At 32.4% G+C, this 13,553-nt stretch overlaps 2 protein-coding genes across 2 annotated transcripts in view; both read left to right on the top strand.

Annotated features, from left to right (window-relative positions):
- LOC145845187 (uncharacterized) overlaps nt 1-5,993 on the top strand; it is a 204,207-nt gene extending 198,214 nt beyond the window's left edge. The window contains exons 212-220 of the mRNA XM_082952610.1: nt 298-801; nt 961-1,229; nt 1,302-1,455; nt 1,562-2,190; nt 2,417-2,636; nt 2,961-3,128; nt 3,379-3,623; nt 3,950-4,088; nt 4,159-5,993. Of these exons, the coding sequence (XP_082808736.1) occupies nt 298-801; nt 961-1,229; nt 1,302-1,455; nt 1,562-2,190; nt 2,417-2,636; nt 2,961-3,128; nt 3,379-3,623; nt 3,950-4,088; nt 4,159-4,318 (2,488 nt within the window). The 3' untranslated portion in view covers nt 4,319-5,993. The remainder of the gene's footprint in view (nt 1-297; nt 802-960; nt 1,230-1,301; nt 1,456-1,561; nt 2,191-2,416; nt 2,637-2,960; nt 3,129-3,378; nt 3,624-3,949; nt 4,089-4,158) is intronic.
- Nucleotides 5,994-6,415: 422 nt separating this feature from the next.
- On the top strand, nt 6,416-8,660 carry LOC145844173 (uncharacterized). The gene is made up of 6 exons (XM_082951542.1): nt 6,416-6,572; nt 6,631-6,856; nt 7,135-7,224; nt 7,590-7,667; nt 7,727-8,025; nt 8,245-8,660. The coding sequence occupies exons 2-6, from the start codon at nt 6,695-6,697 to the stop codon at nt 8,537-8,539; spliced, it is 924 nt and encodes a 307-aa protein (XP_082807668.1). The 5' UTR covers nt 6,416-6,572; nt 6,631-6,694; the 3' UTR covers nt 8,540-8,660.
- Nucleotides 8,661-13,553: the final 4,893 nt, after the last annotated feature.

Here is a 13,553-nt window from a genome sequence, read left to right as displayed (position 1 = left end):
AAGATATTCATTTTAGCTGATAAAAAAGTAATTTAGTTTTGATAAAGCAAATTAAGAATAAGAAAGTCTTAAAACTATAAAATTAAAGTTAAACTTAGATTCAATTAGTACCAGTTTTTTTTTTTTTGGTTAAGTTCTCCATGTATCCAAAATCTTTATTACGATAGCTTATTGTAATCAGGCAATTTAAGAAACAACAAACCTTAGCAAAGGTTGAAGCCGTAACTAATCAGCTTTTTGTTTTATATTTACAATGAAATAATCAAGTTCAGCGTTAACTTTTACTCACAACAACAGGATCTTCGAAAGATCAGTGGAAGACCGCGACCAGGTTCAGGACGAGATCCTCGCATCCCAGGTCTACAACCTCCCGCAACCCACCTCGCATATCCAGTCACGTGGTTATCCGGACGACGAGCCGGTGCAAGCCGACGCTTTCGGCTCGCTCGACTTCACGGACGAGGCGGATGACCGAGGCAAGCAGATAACGACCACGACGACGACGACGACTATGACCGAAGAAGAGCGGCTGGCGATGCTGATGAAGAAGAAGAGGAGATACGCAGAGGAAACGACCTTCAGAAGAAGGAAGTCGTTCGAGTACGAGGACCTGATGCTGCAGGTGGACGCGGCGCGGGAGAGGCGAGAAAGGGAGCAGGCGGAAGAAGAGCAGAGGGTGATGGAAGGCGGCAGGCGCAGAAGGAGGAGTTACAGCAGCTCCGAGTCGGAGGAAGACTTGGAAGATTACGAGGAGAGGAAGAAGAAATGGAGGCAGGACAGAAGAAGCCGAAGAATAAGCAGGTTTGTTTTTTTTTTAAGTAAACCTTTATATTTAATGTTTAATATAATCTTAAACTTGTTAAAGAATATTAGTTTTCGAATATGTATGGAGAACAGTTTTAGGTTTTAGTAATGCTAATAGCGTATAAGCAACAAAAAAAAACCTTACCTTTTGTCCAGGTCTCGATACAACGACGAATACGAGGAGGACATCTCGTCCGGGCTCGAGTTCACCAGCTCCAAGTACCGGGATCAGCCGGTGATGCCGAAACCGGGAGACTACGCTCCGCTGTTCCAACTGCGCCTCAAGTCCAACGTCGTGCCGGAAGGAATCACGACGAAGATGAGCGCGTGCGTTCGCGCCAAGCCGCAGCCCACCATCAGCTGGTACAAGAACGGCAGGAAAATTCTGCCGGGCGGAAACAAATACAGGATAACTAACATAGAAGGTTGGTTTTAAAAGATTTTTTTGTTATTTTAACATTGAAATATTTTTGTGTTACAAATCAATCTGATTACAGGAGTGGTCACTCTTGATATTTACAAATGTCACCAAGCCGACAACGGCACTTACGAAGTGGTGGTCAAGAACTACTGCGGTGAAGTGTCGGACAAGGCGACGCTCGAAGTGACCCAGAACGAGTTCAGGTCGAGTTCTCAGGAATACGCGAACAGGTTCGTTGAATATTGATTTTTTGAAAACAAAGTAGTGGTGTTAAAACAGTATTAGATAAAAATTACTAGCCAGGTTTAAGCTTTTAACCAGTAAAAATAATTTTAGGTTGAACTACGAAGAAGGACCCTCGAGTTTGCCCTTCAGACAGTCGACTTCTCGACCACCGAGCAGCCGTTCGGTCTCGAGACCTTTCAGAGAAACGCTCAGATCCAGGAACAGGTCAGCAGATTACGCGCTAGAGGCGAGATCCTCCAGCAGAATTCAGCAAGAGGCAAGATCCTCCAGCAGAATGCAACAAGAGGCGAGGTCTTCCAGCAGAATGCAACAAGAAGCGAGATCCTCCAGCAGACTGCAACAAGAAGCAAGGTCTTCCAGCAGAATTCAGCAAGAGGCAAGGTCTTCCAGCAGGCTGCACCAAGAAGCCAGGATTGCATCCAGGCCGTCCAGCCAACAGCGCGTAAGATCGAGACCGTCGAGCAGGAACGAGGTCGAACTGAGGCCGTCGAGCAGACAGCTCAGAATGCCTCAGAGGCCTCCGAGCGGAGTGCTGTCAAGGCAGGCGAGCAGAGAAGAGGTGGCGATGAGGTCTTCGTCACGCAACCGCAGCAGGTCGAGGAACTACTACGAGGCGAGTGAAGAAGTCTACTTTGCCATGGAGCCGAGGAGCGAGCAGGTGGGAGAAGGTGACAACGCCGTCTTCACCAGCCGCGTCAGGTCGACCGCTCCGTACAGAGGTAGGAACTGCTTTTCATTAAAAAAAATTTTGATACTGTGCTAAAGCTGATGTTGTTTAAAATAACAAATCTTTATTTTTAATTTTTTTTCTGGGGATTTTTTTAAGGGATAGGAACTTGTAAATTTCATAATAAACTATTTTATATGCAAAAATTAGCATTGTTCAAATATATATGTTTTTCTCAATTTTTCTTAAGTTTTAAAACATGTTTATTTTCTTTACAGTCACCTGGATCAGGAACGGTGTGGCGATCGACGCATCGGACAAGCACGAGACGCGGGATCACGGAGACGCGCACACGATGCAGGTGAACAGGTGCCACGCGAGCGACACGGGAAGCTACAAGCTGGTGGTGGAGACGCAAGAGGGCGAAACCGCGGTGAGCGACTTCACGCTGACCGTGCTGCCCAGGCAGTACCAGGCCGCCAGGCAGATGAGGCAAAAGTTTGTTTGAATGTTTTTCAATTTATTTAATAAATTAACAAAATTTTATTGAATTTTGGCAGTTTTTTAATTAAACTGTATAGTTGAATAGTGGTAGTTTTTGAAAGTTTGCTTGAATGTTTGTAAACGATTTGATACTTCAATGACATCATATTGAAATTTTAAGTTTTCTTTTCTGAAAACAGTTGATTTTTTTTTTAATATCCTGTTAAATGTTCAAAAAAAATTGCGGTTAAAGTATTGGTAGCTAATGATTTTTAAAATTATAGCAGACAACGTAGGACAAAAAACATACAAGTTAAAGATTTATTGTTAACATTTTAGGTACATGATGCCACCTGCAATGCCGAGAAGCCAGCAAAGGCTGAGAGTTACCAGTGAGCTGCACTACGAGCTGAAGTTGGACGGAAGCGTCCGGCTCGAGTGCGCAGTTTCGAACGCCCAGCTCGTTTCGTCGGCCCAGTGGTACAAAGATCAGCAACTCGTTGCAAGGTAGTTAAAAATTGTTTTGTATTTTTGATAAGTTATAACAATTCAAATCTAGTTTGAAATTTTCCTAAACCTAGAAGTCACAATACCTATACTCGGTTTAAGTATATGATACTGAATGTTAGAAAAATTATAAGTTTTTTTTTTCTTATGCAATGTGTACCTTAAAAACATTTATAAGTTTTAAACACTTAGATAAACGTAAATAGAAATTTTGTTTAATTCTTAGTCTTCATGTAAACACTTACTTAAGCGGCGACTACGCGGAAAAGTACAAAACTTCCCGTCACGGTCCGACGCATACGCTCGTCATCGATGACGTGAGCGAGGAAGACGCGGGAAAGTTCGAGTGCGTGTTCGCGTCACCAAGTGGTGAGGAGGTGAGCACCCACTTGCGCTTGACCCCGGAAACCTGCCACCGCATGATGAGAAAGTGGGATTCCCCCAACCAGAGAAGAAGAAGCATAAGCAGAGAGTTTGAAAGGCAGGGTCCAATGCGTGAGTTGAACTTTTTTTTAAATGATAACTAAAAGTAAGAGTTTTTTAGTGTGTTTTATCTAGTTTATTTAGGCATCATTATGTATAAAGTATTAAAGTCATAGCATGAGTAGCAGTTTTGATACGATGGCAACTTTTGTTTATCGTTAAATAGTAAAAGTATTAAAGGAAGTATATCTAATAGTAAACCAAGTAATTTATCGGTCAACAGTTCTTATTGCTTTTAAACAGCCCTATAACTAAAACTTGTTACTTCGCATATGCGTAAGCAAAATAACAAATTTGTTGCTTTTTGTAAACATTAAAAAAATAATTAAATTTTGCAGCTTTATCAGGACCGAAAATCAGCCGGATCCCGTCGAAGATTCAAGTGGGCCGCGGAAAAGTCATAAACGTCCCGGCCTCAGTAAAGTCACAGCAACAGCCCTTCCAAGCTGTTTGGACGCGCAACGGAGCCCAGCTCAGGTAAATATCAAAAACCCAACCACGTTTTAGTGTTTCCTGGTTGGAAATTTTAAATTTCAATAACTTTCAGGGACGGAGACGAGTCGGGGAGGATCAGGATCGTGGCTTCCAGGAGCCAGACGACGCTGACCATCCTCGGCGCGAGGAGTTCCGACCGCGGCGTCTACGAGCTGCAAGTTCGCGGCGAAAACGGAAGCGACAGACGTCACCTAGGCGTCAACGTCATTTAAATGACGTCAATCATTCGAATTTTAGAGCAATTTGAAGCGTAACTCGGCAAATTGTGACGTCAGCTGTTTTCAACGACGGAGTTTCAACTTTGTTTGCATCTTGAGTCACTGAAAATTCGCTGCACGTCGCGGTTTTATCGAGTTTCGCTTCGGTTGTGACGTCATAGGCTTTTCTTGGATCTTTGCTGCCGTCACGCCACGTGACTTGTCGAAACAGCTGTTTCAAGATTTTCTTATGACGTCATAACGGTGCTCGTTTAGTTTTATATTACAGCTAGCTGCGCTAGCATAACTATTTATACTGTCAAATTAAGTGATCATTCTACTTCATTTTTTTTTGTTTAGAAGTAACTGTCTCTAGCATTTTATTTGAATGTTTAGACTAATATAACTTTATAGTTTTACTTTAGTAGTATTTTTGTTTTTAATAAAAGAGATTGTGTTAACATTCGTACAATGTTTTATTAGTATATGTAGTTGTTTAACGATTTAAAGTTTAAATATATGTTACAAAGAATAGAAAATGTTTAATGTTTAGTTTTATTATTACTTTTCTATTTATTAGATTATACTTAATATTTTTTTTCAATTTTCAAAGTTAGTATTAATGATTTTTTTGATGATATCTTTAAATTTTTATAGTTTCATTTTTACGAATTAAGATTATGTGTAACGACTAATCACAACTAACAAGTGCAAGAATTCTCCTGTTATTTTTACTTTTCAGGACCAACATTACTCTAGGAAATTTGCCAGTTTTTTATTGCCTTAATAAACTGTATGTTTCAAAGCTACTTGAGAAGTATTTATACTTTTTGAGCGTTTGTAAACCATACAAGTTTTAAGCAATCAGTTAAAGCTGGCGTGTCCAATTTATTGAATTATTTTACTGCAAAGTTTATTATGTACTCTAACTACAGAGTCTCAAAATGTTTTATTTACTTTTTTTAATGAATCTAATAATTTTTTTTTTGATAAGTTAATTGAAATTCCAAATAAATTTTAAAAACTTTGAACTAATTTTAATCTACCATATACAGTATTAACCCGACTAAGTATGTCGCTTTTTCAAAGCTGACAACTTATCGGTTAAATAACCAAGTGACAGTACTTCAAAGAGTCTTTTTAAGCTCTAAGCTAAAAAACTCGAGTACTGAAGTGAATAGTTATGAGCATATGCATTCATGCTTCATACAACAAGTAGCACACGCAAAGCTACAAAAAAAAAACTCTGATTAAACTTCAAGAACGTTTATCAGAAAGGTGAATCCCCAAACAAAATCCCCTCAAACGAATTTAAATTGTCACTAACAAAAGCCCCGAAACTGACCGGCATCCGACATTCCCTCAATACAGGATGCCGTCAGGAGCTCATTCCCTCAAAAAGCTTTCAAACGGGGTAATGTTGTGCCTTTTAATTCATCCCTCAAAAATTGTAAATATCTTGCATGAGTTTTTTGTATTTAGTTGCTATATGTATATATACCATACATTCTTGTAAATACCACAATATATTTTATTTAAACTAGTATATTTTACACTTTTTTTATGTTTATATCTATTTACTCTTGTTTTTATTACTCATACTTAGTCAATTATTATGCAAACTCATATTTATGCGAAATTTACCTTTAGATTTATGCACATTTTCAAAAATAAACTATTTATGCATGAATATGTTGTCTTTATTTACGTAAAGTATTGAAGCGTTTATTGAGAATTTTAGGTAAAGAATATGTTTAAAAGTAAAAGCTTACAAGAATAAAAATATTAGATCAATTTTGAATAATATTTTAGGTAGAATATAAATTTAGTTAAGGTCTTAAGTATTATATTAACAAAATTTAGTTTTAAAAAATTAAAGATAAATCAAGTGTATATTATACAAATCTTTGAAATAATTTTTTGGATTTACAATATTATTTGATACAAATTGTACTTTTAATTTTAAAAACAGTTTTTACAATATTTAAATAGAGTTAGTAACTTCGAAGTATAATATTAGTTATAGTTTTAAAAAATGTTTTGTAGATAATTTTATACAAACTTTACTGTTAATAGCTATTTTAAAGGCAGCATTTATCTAACACTTTAATAATCAGAAAAAAACTGTAAATTTCAACAAAAACCATTTCATGTTGGTTAGGGAAAAGTATACATAATACTCAGGTAAGTGTAACAAGTTAGTATTTCAAAAAAATCTCATCAGTTTAAAAGTCGTACCAGGACGTCAACGAAAGCACTCAATCAAAAAGTGGGTCCAGTGTATTCACAGTAATGGCGGCCAGCCACTAATCATTTATTTTTTACAGGTGATGTAAATAGTAAGGTTTAATTTTTCAAAACAAAGACAAAGACGCATAAATCACAATTACCATGGTTCTGCCGCGCAGAGCCAAATGCCCCCTGACCGGACTGGGGGCGATGAGACGGGAGCTGGAGCCCTTCAAGAGGCAGCTGGCCCAGGGAAGGCGCCACCTAGCGGATAATAAATACGATGACGTGAGCAAGTATCGACGCGAAAGAGAAGACAACCAGGTTTTGTCGTTAAGCATGACCTTGAAAAATAATTTAAAATGTTTGGACAGTTTTCTGTAACTTTTGTAAAGTCAACAAATTTTTTACCAACTTACTATTTTTGTTTCAAAACAAAAGTGGTATGAATATGCTGTTGCAGAAAATTTTACTTAGCACAGTTGGTCAACACTTGTACCGTGTAAAAGCTTTCAACCTATCAAACTTTTAAGATAAATTCTTTAGTAAGATCAAATAAGACATAAATAAAATATAAACGTTTCAACACATAGTATTTGCAGTTACTCAGACCGGTCAGCGAAGTTTTGGGACAGAGTAACAATTTTGGAAGTAGTACTTCTACCAGCAAAAAAAGCAATGACGATGACGACGTAAGTATAGTTTTGTAAATGCAGTTTAACAAAAGGTTTTACTTAAGTGAAAACAAGTGTTTTAAAAGACATTAATTTCTTTATTAAGTTGAAAATAACACAGTCAAAGTATTTAGTGACTGGCTACAAACAAAACTTAAAAATAATTACTACTTTTTTTTAGTTACATTTATTTAAAAGTAATAAAGTGTTAAAGGCTTTCAAAAATGTTTGGTTTTAAAACAAGAAATCATAAACTTTATACAACGAAGATTTTTTTAAAGGTTTAAAATTATTTATTTTAGACAAAAGCTCAGTCTCTTTAAAAGTGTTTAAAAGAAAAAAATATACTTAAGTTATACAAACTTTTTCAATATTTTTTACAGCTGTTGTTGAACCCAAACGACTATTTGGAAAAACAACACATTGACGAGTTCACCAACAAGGATAAAGAAATGCCTGAGGTTTGTCACAATATACCTTAAAAATTGGTAACTCAGCTCTAAAAACAACAACTTTTCAGTTCCTGCAGCCGATCGACGACCTTCTGGAGCGGGCCAGCAACCGCCATGACGTCACGGAAGCCAACCGCGCCAGCGTGACGTCACAGCAGAGCAGGAACAGCGACTTCCTCGACTACGACCTGCTCATGCTCAAGCACAAGAGGGCGCAGGAGAAACGCCACCTGCAGATGGAGCTGGCCAAGTTCACGTCGCCGCAAGAGGACTTTCTCACCACCGGAGGGAGAGCCCCCGTTAAAGAACCCGCGTCGTACCGTAAGCTGCGGTCGCGTCACGATGACGTCATGAACGCATCGATGAGGTGAGTTTTTATTTAGAACTTTTGTTGTTTGTTGAGTTTTTGTTTTCATAAATTTAGGCTATCGACAAAATGTTTATTTTACTAAAAAATGCTAAAACAATACCGAAACATTAATTTCTCAAATATTAAAACTGTTTCAACCAAGGTTGACGCTTATTTAAGACCGAATTCGTTTAGTAAAAGATTAAATTTGAAAATAAAAGCAAAAAAATTCAACAGAAAAATGAATTCGATCGAGGACGACGAGGACCTTCTGCTTCCGTGCAGCCAGGAGGTGCTCAAGTACACCTCGCCTTCGGGGAAAACCCCAATGAAGAAAAACTTTGACGATCTGATGACGTCATACCTGGGTGACGCGAGCAGGGGTTCCACCACGGAACTGCTCGCCCCTCCGACGACCTTCGACTACAAGAAGCACGAGGAGTATTTTCCGATGGAGGCAAGGAAGAAGGTCAGGGAGGGAAGAGAGAGGAACTCGTGCAAGATCCCTCAGAACTTTGATGAAGATTTTTGATGCTTTTGTTATTTGCGAAAGTTGCTAGAGCGTGAATAAACTATAAGTTAGAAAAATCAAAGATTTCTTATACTTACTTTGAAAACAAATAAGTAAAGCTTGTTAATTTTAGACACTAAAATTATAATCATTAAGTAAACATTTTGTTGGTCAGCTTTTGAAAACTGATTGTCAATGGTTGCGAAAATAAGCACAATTTTGACGAAAAATGTTGTTTAATAAATAAAACAAGATAGCTTGAAATTTGTGTCTGTTTTGTAAAGATTAATATACTATAATTTTTTGTAATTCTGCTAAAAGCTAAACCTTATTAAACTTCGTTCTTATTATAAAGTTCCTAAGCCTGAATATATTTGGTTTAAATTAAAGATTTAACTAACAATGCATAAACACTTTTACATCAGCCGTATTTTTTTGCCACTTTTTAGTAAAAAAATTAATTTAAAAGAGTTTAGTATGTATTTGAAAACTTACACATTTGTAGAAGTTCTTTAAATTTGTGTAGGTATATGTTTTTTGCTATATAAATCAGATTGCATATTATTGAGAGTATAGGAAACTTTTCTCACAGTCGTATTTCAGTATTCAGTTTTAGGATTATAAAATATCAGCTTATTGTCAGACGTAGTTGAATTTTTTCAATTTAGTACAATTAAAAAATACAAAAAGAGGTAAAAAACAAATTTATTGTTATGCAAATAAAAAAATCTAAGTGAAGGGCTAAATAACAACAAAAAAACTTTTAATAAGCATTATGTTTTTTTAAGTCTTGAATTAAATTTTTTTTTAACAATTCTGTCAGTTAAATTTGATTATAATAAAGTAAGCCATACAAATTTGAATTTACTTTGTAAATTTTGTGAAATTACATCATTTGCAATGTTTTACACGAGCAAGCATTGTAGATATGTTCTTGAACATTTAGTTAAAAGATATTTTAAGAAAAAATTGTAATTTCTGTAGATCTAAACTTTAATGTAAACCAATGAAATACGTAGTAAAAGTATTTTAAACTTTATTAACTTAAGGTTTAGTTAAATATTAAAACGTTCTTTAAATTTTAATGTAGTTATCGAAACAAACATAAAAATAAATACTAATATTTAAAAAAAAAAAACGGTTTTGAAGTTTATAGCCATAAAAAAATAGCGAATCAAAAAACAATGTAAAACAAGTTTTTTAAAAGCAGTGAAAATTTGAAAGATTACAACTTAATAACCATTTGTCAAGTTTATCTTTTTCTAAAAATAATTTGTTTTCAAAAATTAATAAGCTTAAACTTTAATTCAGCTTTGTACTTTTGTAGTTATTTCAGCCATAATTATAATAGTAATTGAGCTTTAACTATTTTTATATAAACAGTTAATATTAAAGTATTGTTTTATATAAAAAGTGTGAAATAATCACTTTTTTATTTACACGTAGCAAGTAAAAATCATGCTAACAATATTGCATTGAAGAGTTAGAAGTGTTATATACTTTATTAAGTATTTAAAATTTCTAAATACTTAACTAAAAGTTTTTATCTCTACAGTTTACTTTTACAAAACAAAATTTCATAAGTTAGGCTCAAAACTAAAAAAACTATTACAAGTGTAATTCAAATTTTCAATTAGCCTAAACCAAAAAAAGTAAACACTTTACATTTTTAAATCAACTCGGTTCTGCAGACTAATCAAAAACTTTATAAAAGTTGAACTGCATAGAAAGTTGTTAATTATTAACTTTTTTTTCCTAGCTGCTACTTTAGAACATTTATTTGATTTGACACTTAGTTTCAGTTTAGTAATCTTATATTTAGCTTTAGGCTGTTTAGTGCACAAGTAAAAATTACACAAACTAACTTAGTGTTAATAAGTGTACAATATGTGCGATGTCTATGAGATTTTTTATAAGGTAGTTTTGTTAATACAGCGCAAAGTTCAAAGTCCAATTTGTTTTAGAAAACATCAATAAAATATATTTATAAAACTACTTAAAAGATAGGTATTAAAATACGTGATACAGTTTTAAAGCAAGTAAGAAAAAAAATGTAGTTTTTGAACAGTTTATCTTGGTCTAAAACAAAATTTTAAGTTTTTCAATAACAATCACAATATAAACTATAAGAAAAAGTATCAGCATGATTTTTATTATTTACACAATTGTATGGAACTTTTTATTGTCATATAAATATGGTATAAATCAAAACATTTTTTTATTTTCAACTAACAACAATTACTTTTCCAGCCAATAACGTGATAGACATAATGCAAATTATGTCTATCAGCAATTATTTCTTTTAACATTTGAGCTAATTGGTATAAATTGGTTAAAGTTAGCTTGGCTTTTTAGAATTTATTTTTTAAGCATTTATGATTTTAACAGTTTTAAAAAGTAAATAGATTTTAACTTACTGATATATAGTTTGAAGTTTTAATTTTTGTTATACTTCTAAAACAAATCTTTATAAAGTTTTTTCGAACTTTGAATAAGAGTTATATTTGATTAATTAACGCGTTAAAAAAATAATGTTGAAGTACTTTTAGATATGCGAAGCGCAAACAGACTTGATGAAACTAAATCAAGTTTTAATTTTTTTATTTTACTATCATACCTTCAGAGTAAAAGCAAAAACAAGGTTTTGATTAATGTTCTGAACAGTATTTTTTTACTCAAGTATAACTTTTACTTTTTGATTTCTTTTCCGTGATTATAATACCAAAGTGATAGATTTTAAAAATTATTTATATTTTTACTTTTTTAAAGCACTTAAATCAATTTATTTTATAAAGTTTAAATACTATTTTTGAAAACTCTTTCCGAATCGTTTTAATATTTCTTTAACTAAGTTTAAATTTGCCTAGATATTTCAACTAGCTTTATTTAAAGTTTCTTAGGTTTAAATATAATAGAAGTTGTTTAATAAATTGTTGTGCTTTATAAAATCGGTAAATTGATATAAAATTTATAAAACTCCCTACTAGTCTGCGTTTTTACAAGCTTTATGAAGTTAACTATACTTTATAGCTTACTCAATATATAATCTATAGTCTAGTTTTTACAGTATTAGACTCACTTAAAAGTATACTATAAACTAACTACTTTATACATTTTATTCTCTAGCTTTTCTAAAAACTTACTTATAACTATAATATGTACAATTTTTTTTTGTTAGAGCCTATTTAAAAATTTTTACTTTAAGAAAGCTTTAATATCAAATGGTAGTATATCTCAAAGAAAACTTTCTTTGTTGACGCTCTTAAAGCGTGAGATTACTTTTTTCTTTGCGCCTTTTTTCTATTTATATAATTAAACTCGAGTATTTTTGTATTCTCTTTTTTTTTAGGTGCATTACTTTATCGGAAGTTCTTTAAAAGGACTTTAAAAATAAGCTGTTGGCATAATCAAACAAGTTTTATTTTGTAGAAACTTAGCATTAAAAAAAAATTTATAGCAATAAATTAAATGGTATATTTAGATTTGAACTTTTTTTTTAGCTTTAGTTATGAATATTGTTATAATTTGTTTTACAACATAAATGGTTTTGATAAAACTAGTTAGAATCTAATGAACTGTCAGTTTTGCTTAATTTTGTTGTAAATGTGTTTAAGTGTTTTGAAAGTAAAAAACTTTTTTTTTTGAACTGATGAAGTAATAGTTTTGGTTTATCATTTATTGTTGTAATTAGTTGCCTAAAGTATTTAAAGAAAGCAAAAGAACATGTTTTGAAAACTTCAATAAGTACTAGAAGTTTTATCTAATTCAAATATGTCGATTCTTAATAAAAGAATAATGCAATTTTTTATAGATTCTAAAACACTTAACTTTGGATAGTTTTGGAAAACAATTATTAGTATAAGTTTATAGTATAAAATTTTGGTCAACCTTTTTTTCTAATGCTTAGCTGGTATTTTTACTTTTGTGCACTTATTTAATTTCTTATAGCTTGTGTACATCCAAAACGTGAAAATATAAGATTGACGTCTTTTAAATTAAACATAATTTTTTCGAATGAAAACGTTTTTTATTGCTAAATTCTTAAAATGTTACACTTACACTACAAAAACAAGAAAATTTGAGTTTAAAACTTGAAAGGTTAAAATGAAAAGTAATCTTTATTTAGTACACCAAAACTTTAAAATCAGTCGTAAGCTAAACAACAAAAAGTTAGCTAAAAGTAACTACATAAGCCAAAAAAATCATAAACAGGTTTGAAAAAAAATTCAACCTTATTTTTTAGAGTTAAAATACAAAATACATGAACTAACATTTAATCTTTAACCTTTTCTAACCTTTAGGCCCTCACACGACCTTACTTTTACTTTAAAAATCTGAAGTAAAAAAAAATGTAAGTATATTTTCTATTTTACAATTGGTTCAAATAAGGAATTTAGATTAGTGTTTCCAAAAGAGTATTTTTATTTAGGTTAACTATAGTAAGTTACACTCTTTATACTAAAACCAACTTTATACTAACTGAAGTTGTAAAAATTCATGAAGTCAATTAATAGGAATTTTTAGCCCGTCTTAAAAATATAATATATTTCATAAAAAAAAATTTATCTTACTTACCTCAAAAAATCTTTAAACATTTAAACTATAAAAAGTTTGAAGTTTCATCATAAAATATATAAATTAAGTTTGAGGCTTTTCTTTTATTTTTAGTGTATAATATACTTTGCTAATAAACTTAATGTGGCTAGAGCTTACAGTAAATAAAGTAAACTTTTTTTTGACTATTTATGAATTAATGCGTTATACAGAAAAGTTAGTAAAAATTTGAAGATAATCAACATATTTTTATTAGCTCAAGTTTTTTTTCAGTTAAAGTTTAATAATTTTAAAGATTTAAAAATTTGCTTTTTTTAATTTTTTTTTTAAGTTAGTCTTTATTTCTGTTACTACTCATTTCTTTTATTAACAGTTGTAGCTTTTTCATTTTGTATATGATTTTATTTTTTTAACTCAAAAAGTAGTTCTAACCTTAATAGTCAAGTAGTTTGATATTTCTGTTAGTTTTTGTCCTCATAAA

Source organism: Thalia democratica, chromosome 9, assembly GCF_965202585.1.
Source record: "Thalia democratica chromosome 9, ktThaDemo2.hap1.1, whole genome shotgun sequence".
Classification (NCBI taxonomy): domain Eukaryota; kingdom Metazoa; phylum Chordata; class Thaliacea; order Salpida; family Salpidae; genus Thalia; species Thalia democratica.
This window is presented reverse-complemented; position numbering and strand designations above follow the sequence as displayed.

Coding starts and splice junctions, on each gene's coding strand:
- LOC145844173 (XM_082951542.1), top strand. CDS start 6,695: ATGGTTCTGCCGCGCAGAGCCAAATGCCCCCTGACCGGACTGGGGGCG. Junction 7,225..7,589: donor AAAGCAATGACGATGACGAC/GTAAGTATAGTT, acceptor TATTTTTTACAG/CTGTTGTTGAACCCAAACGA. Junction 7,668..7,726: donor AGGATAAAGAAATGCCTGAG/GTTTGTCACAAT, acceptor ACAACTTTTCAG/TTCCTGCAGCCGATCGACGA.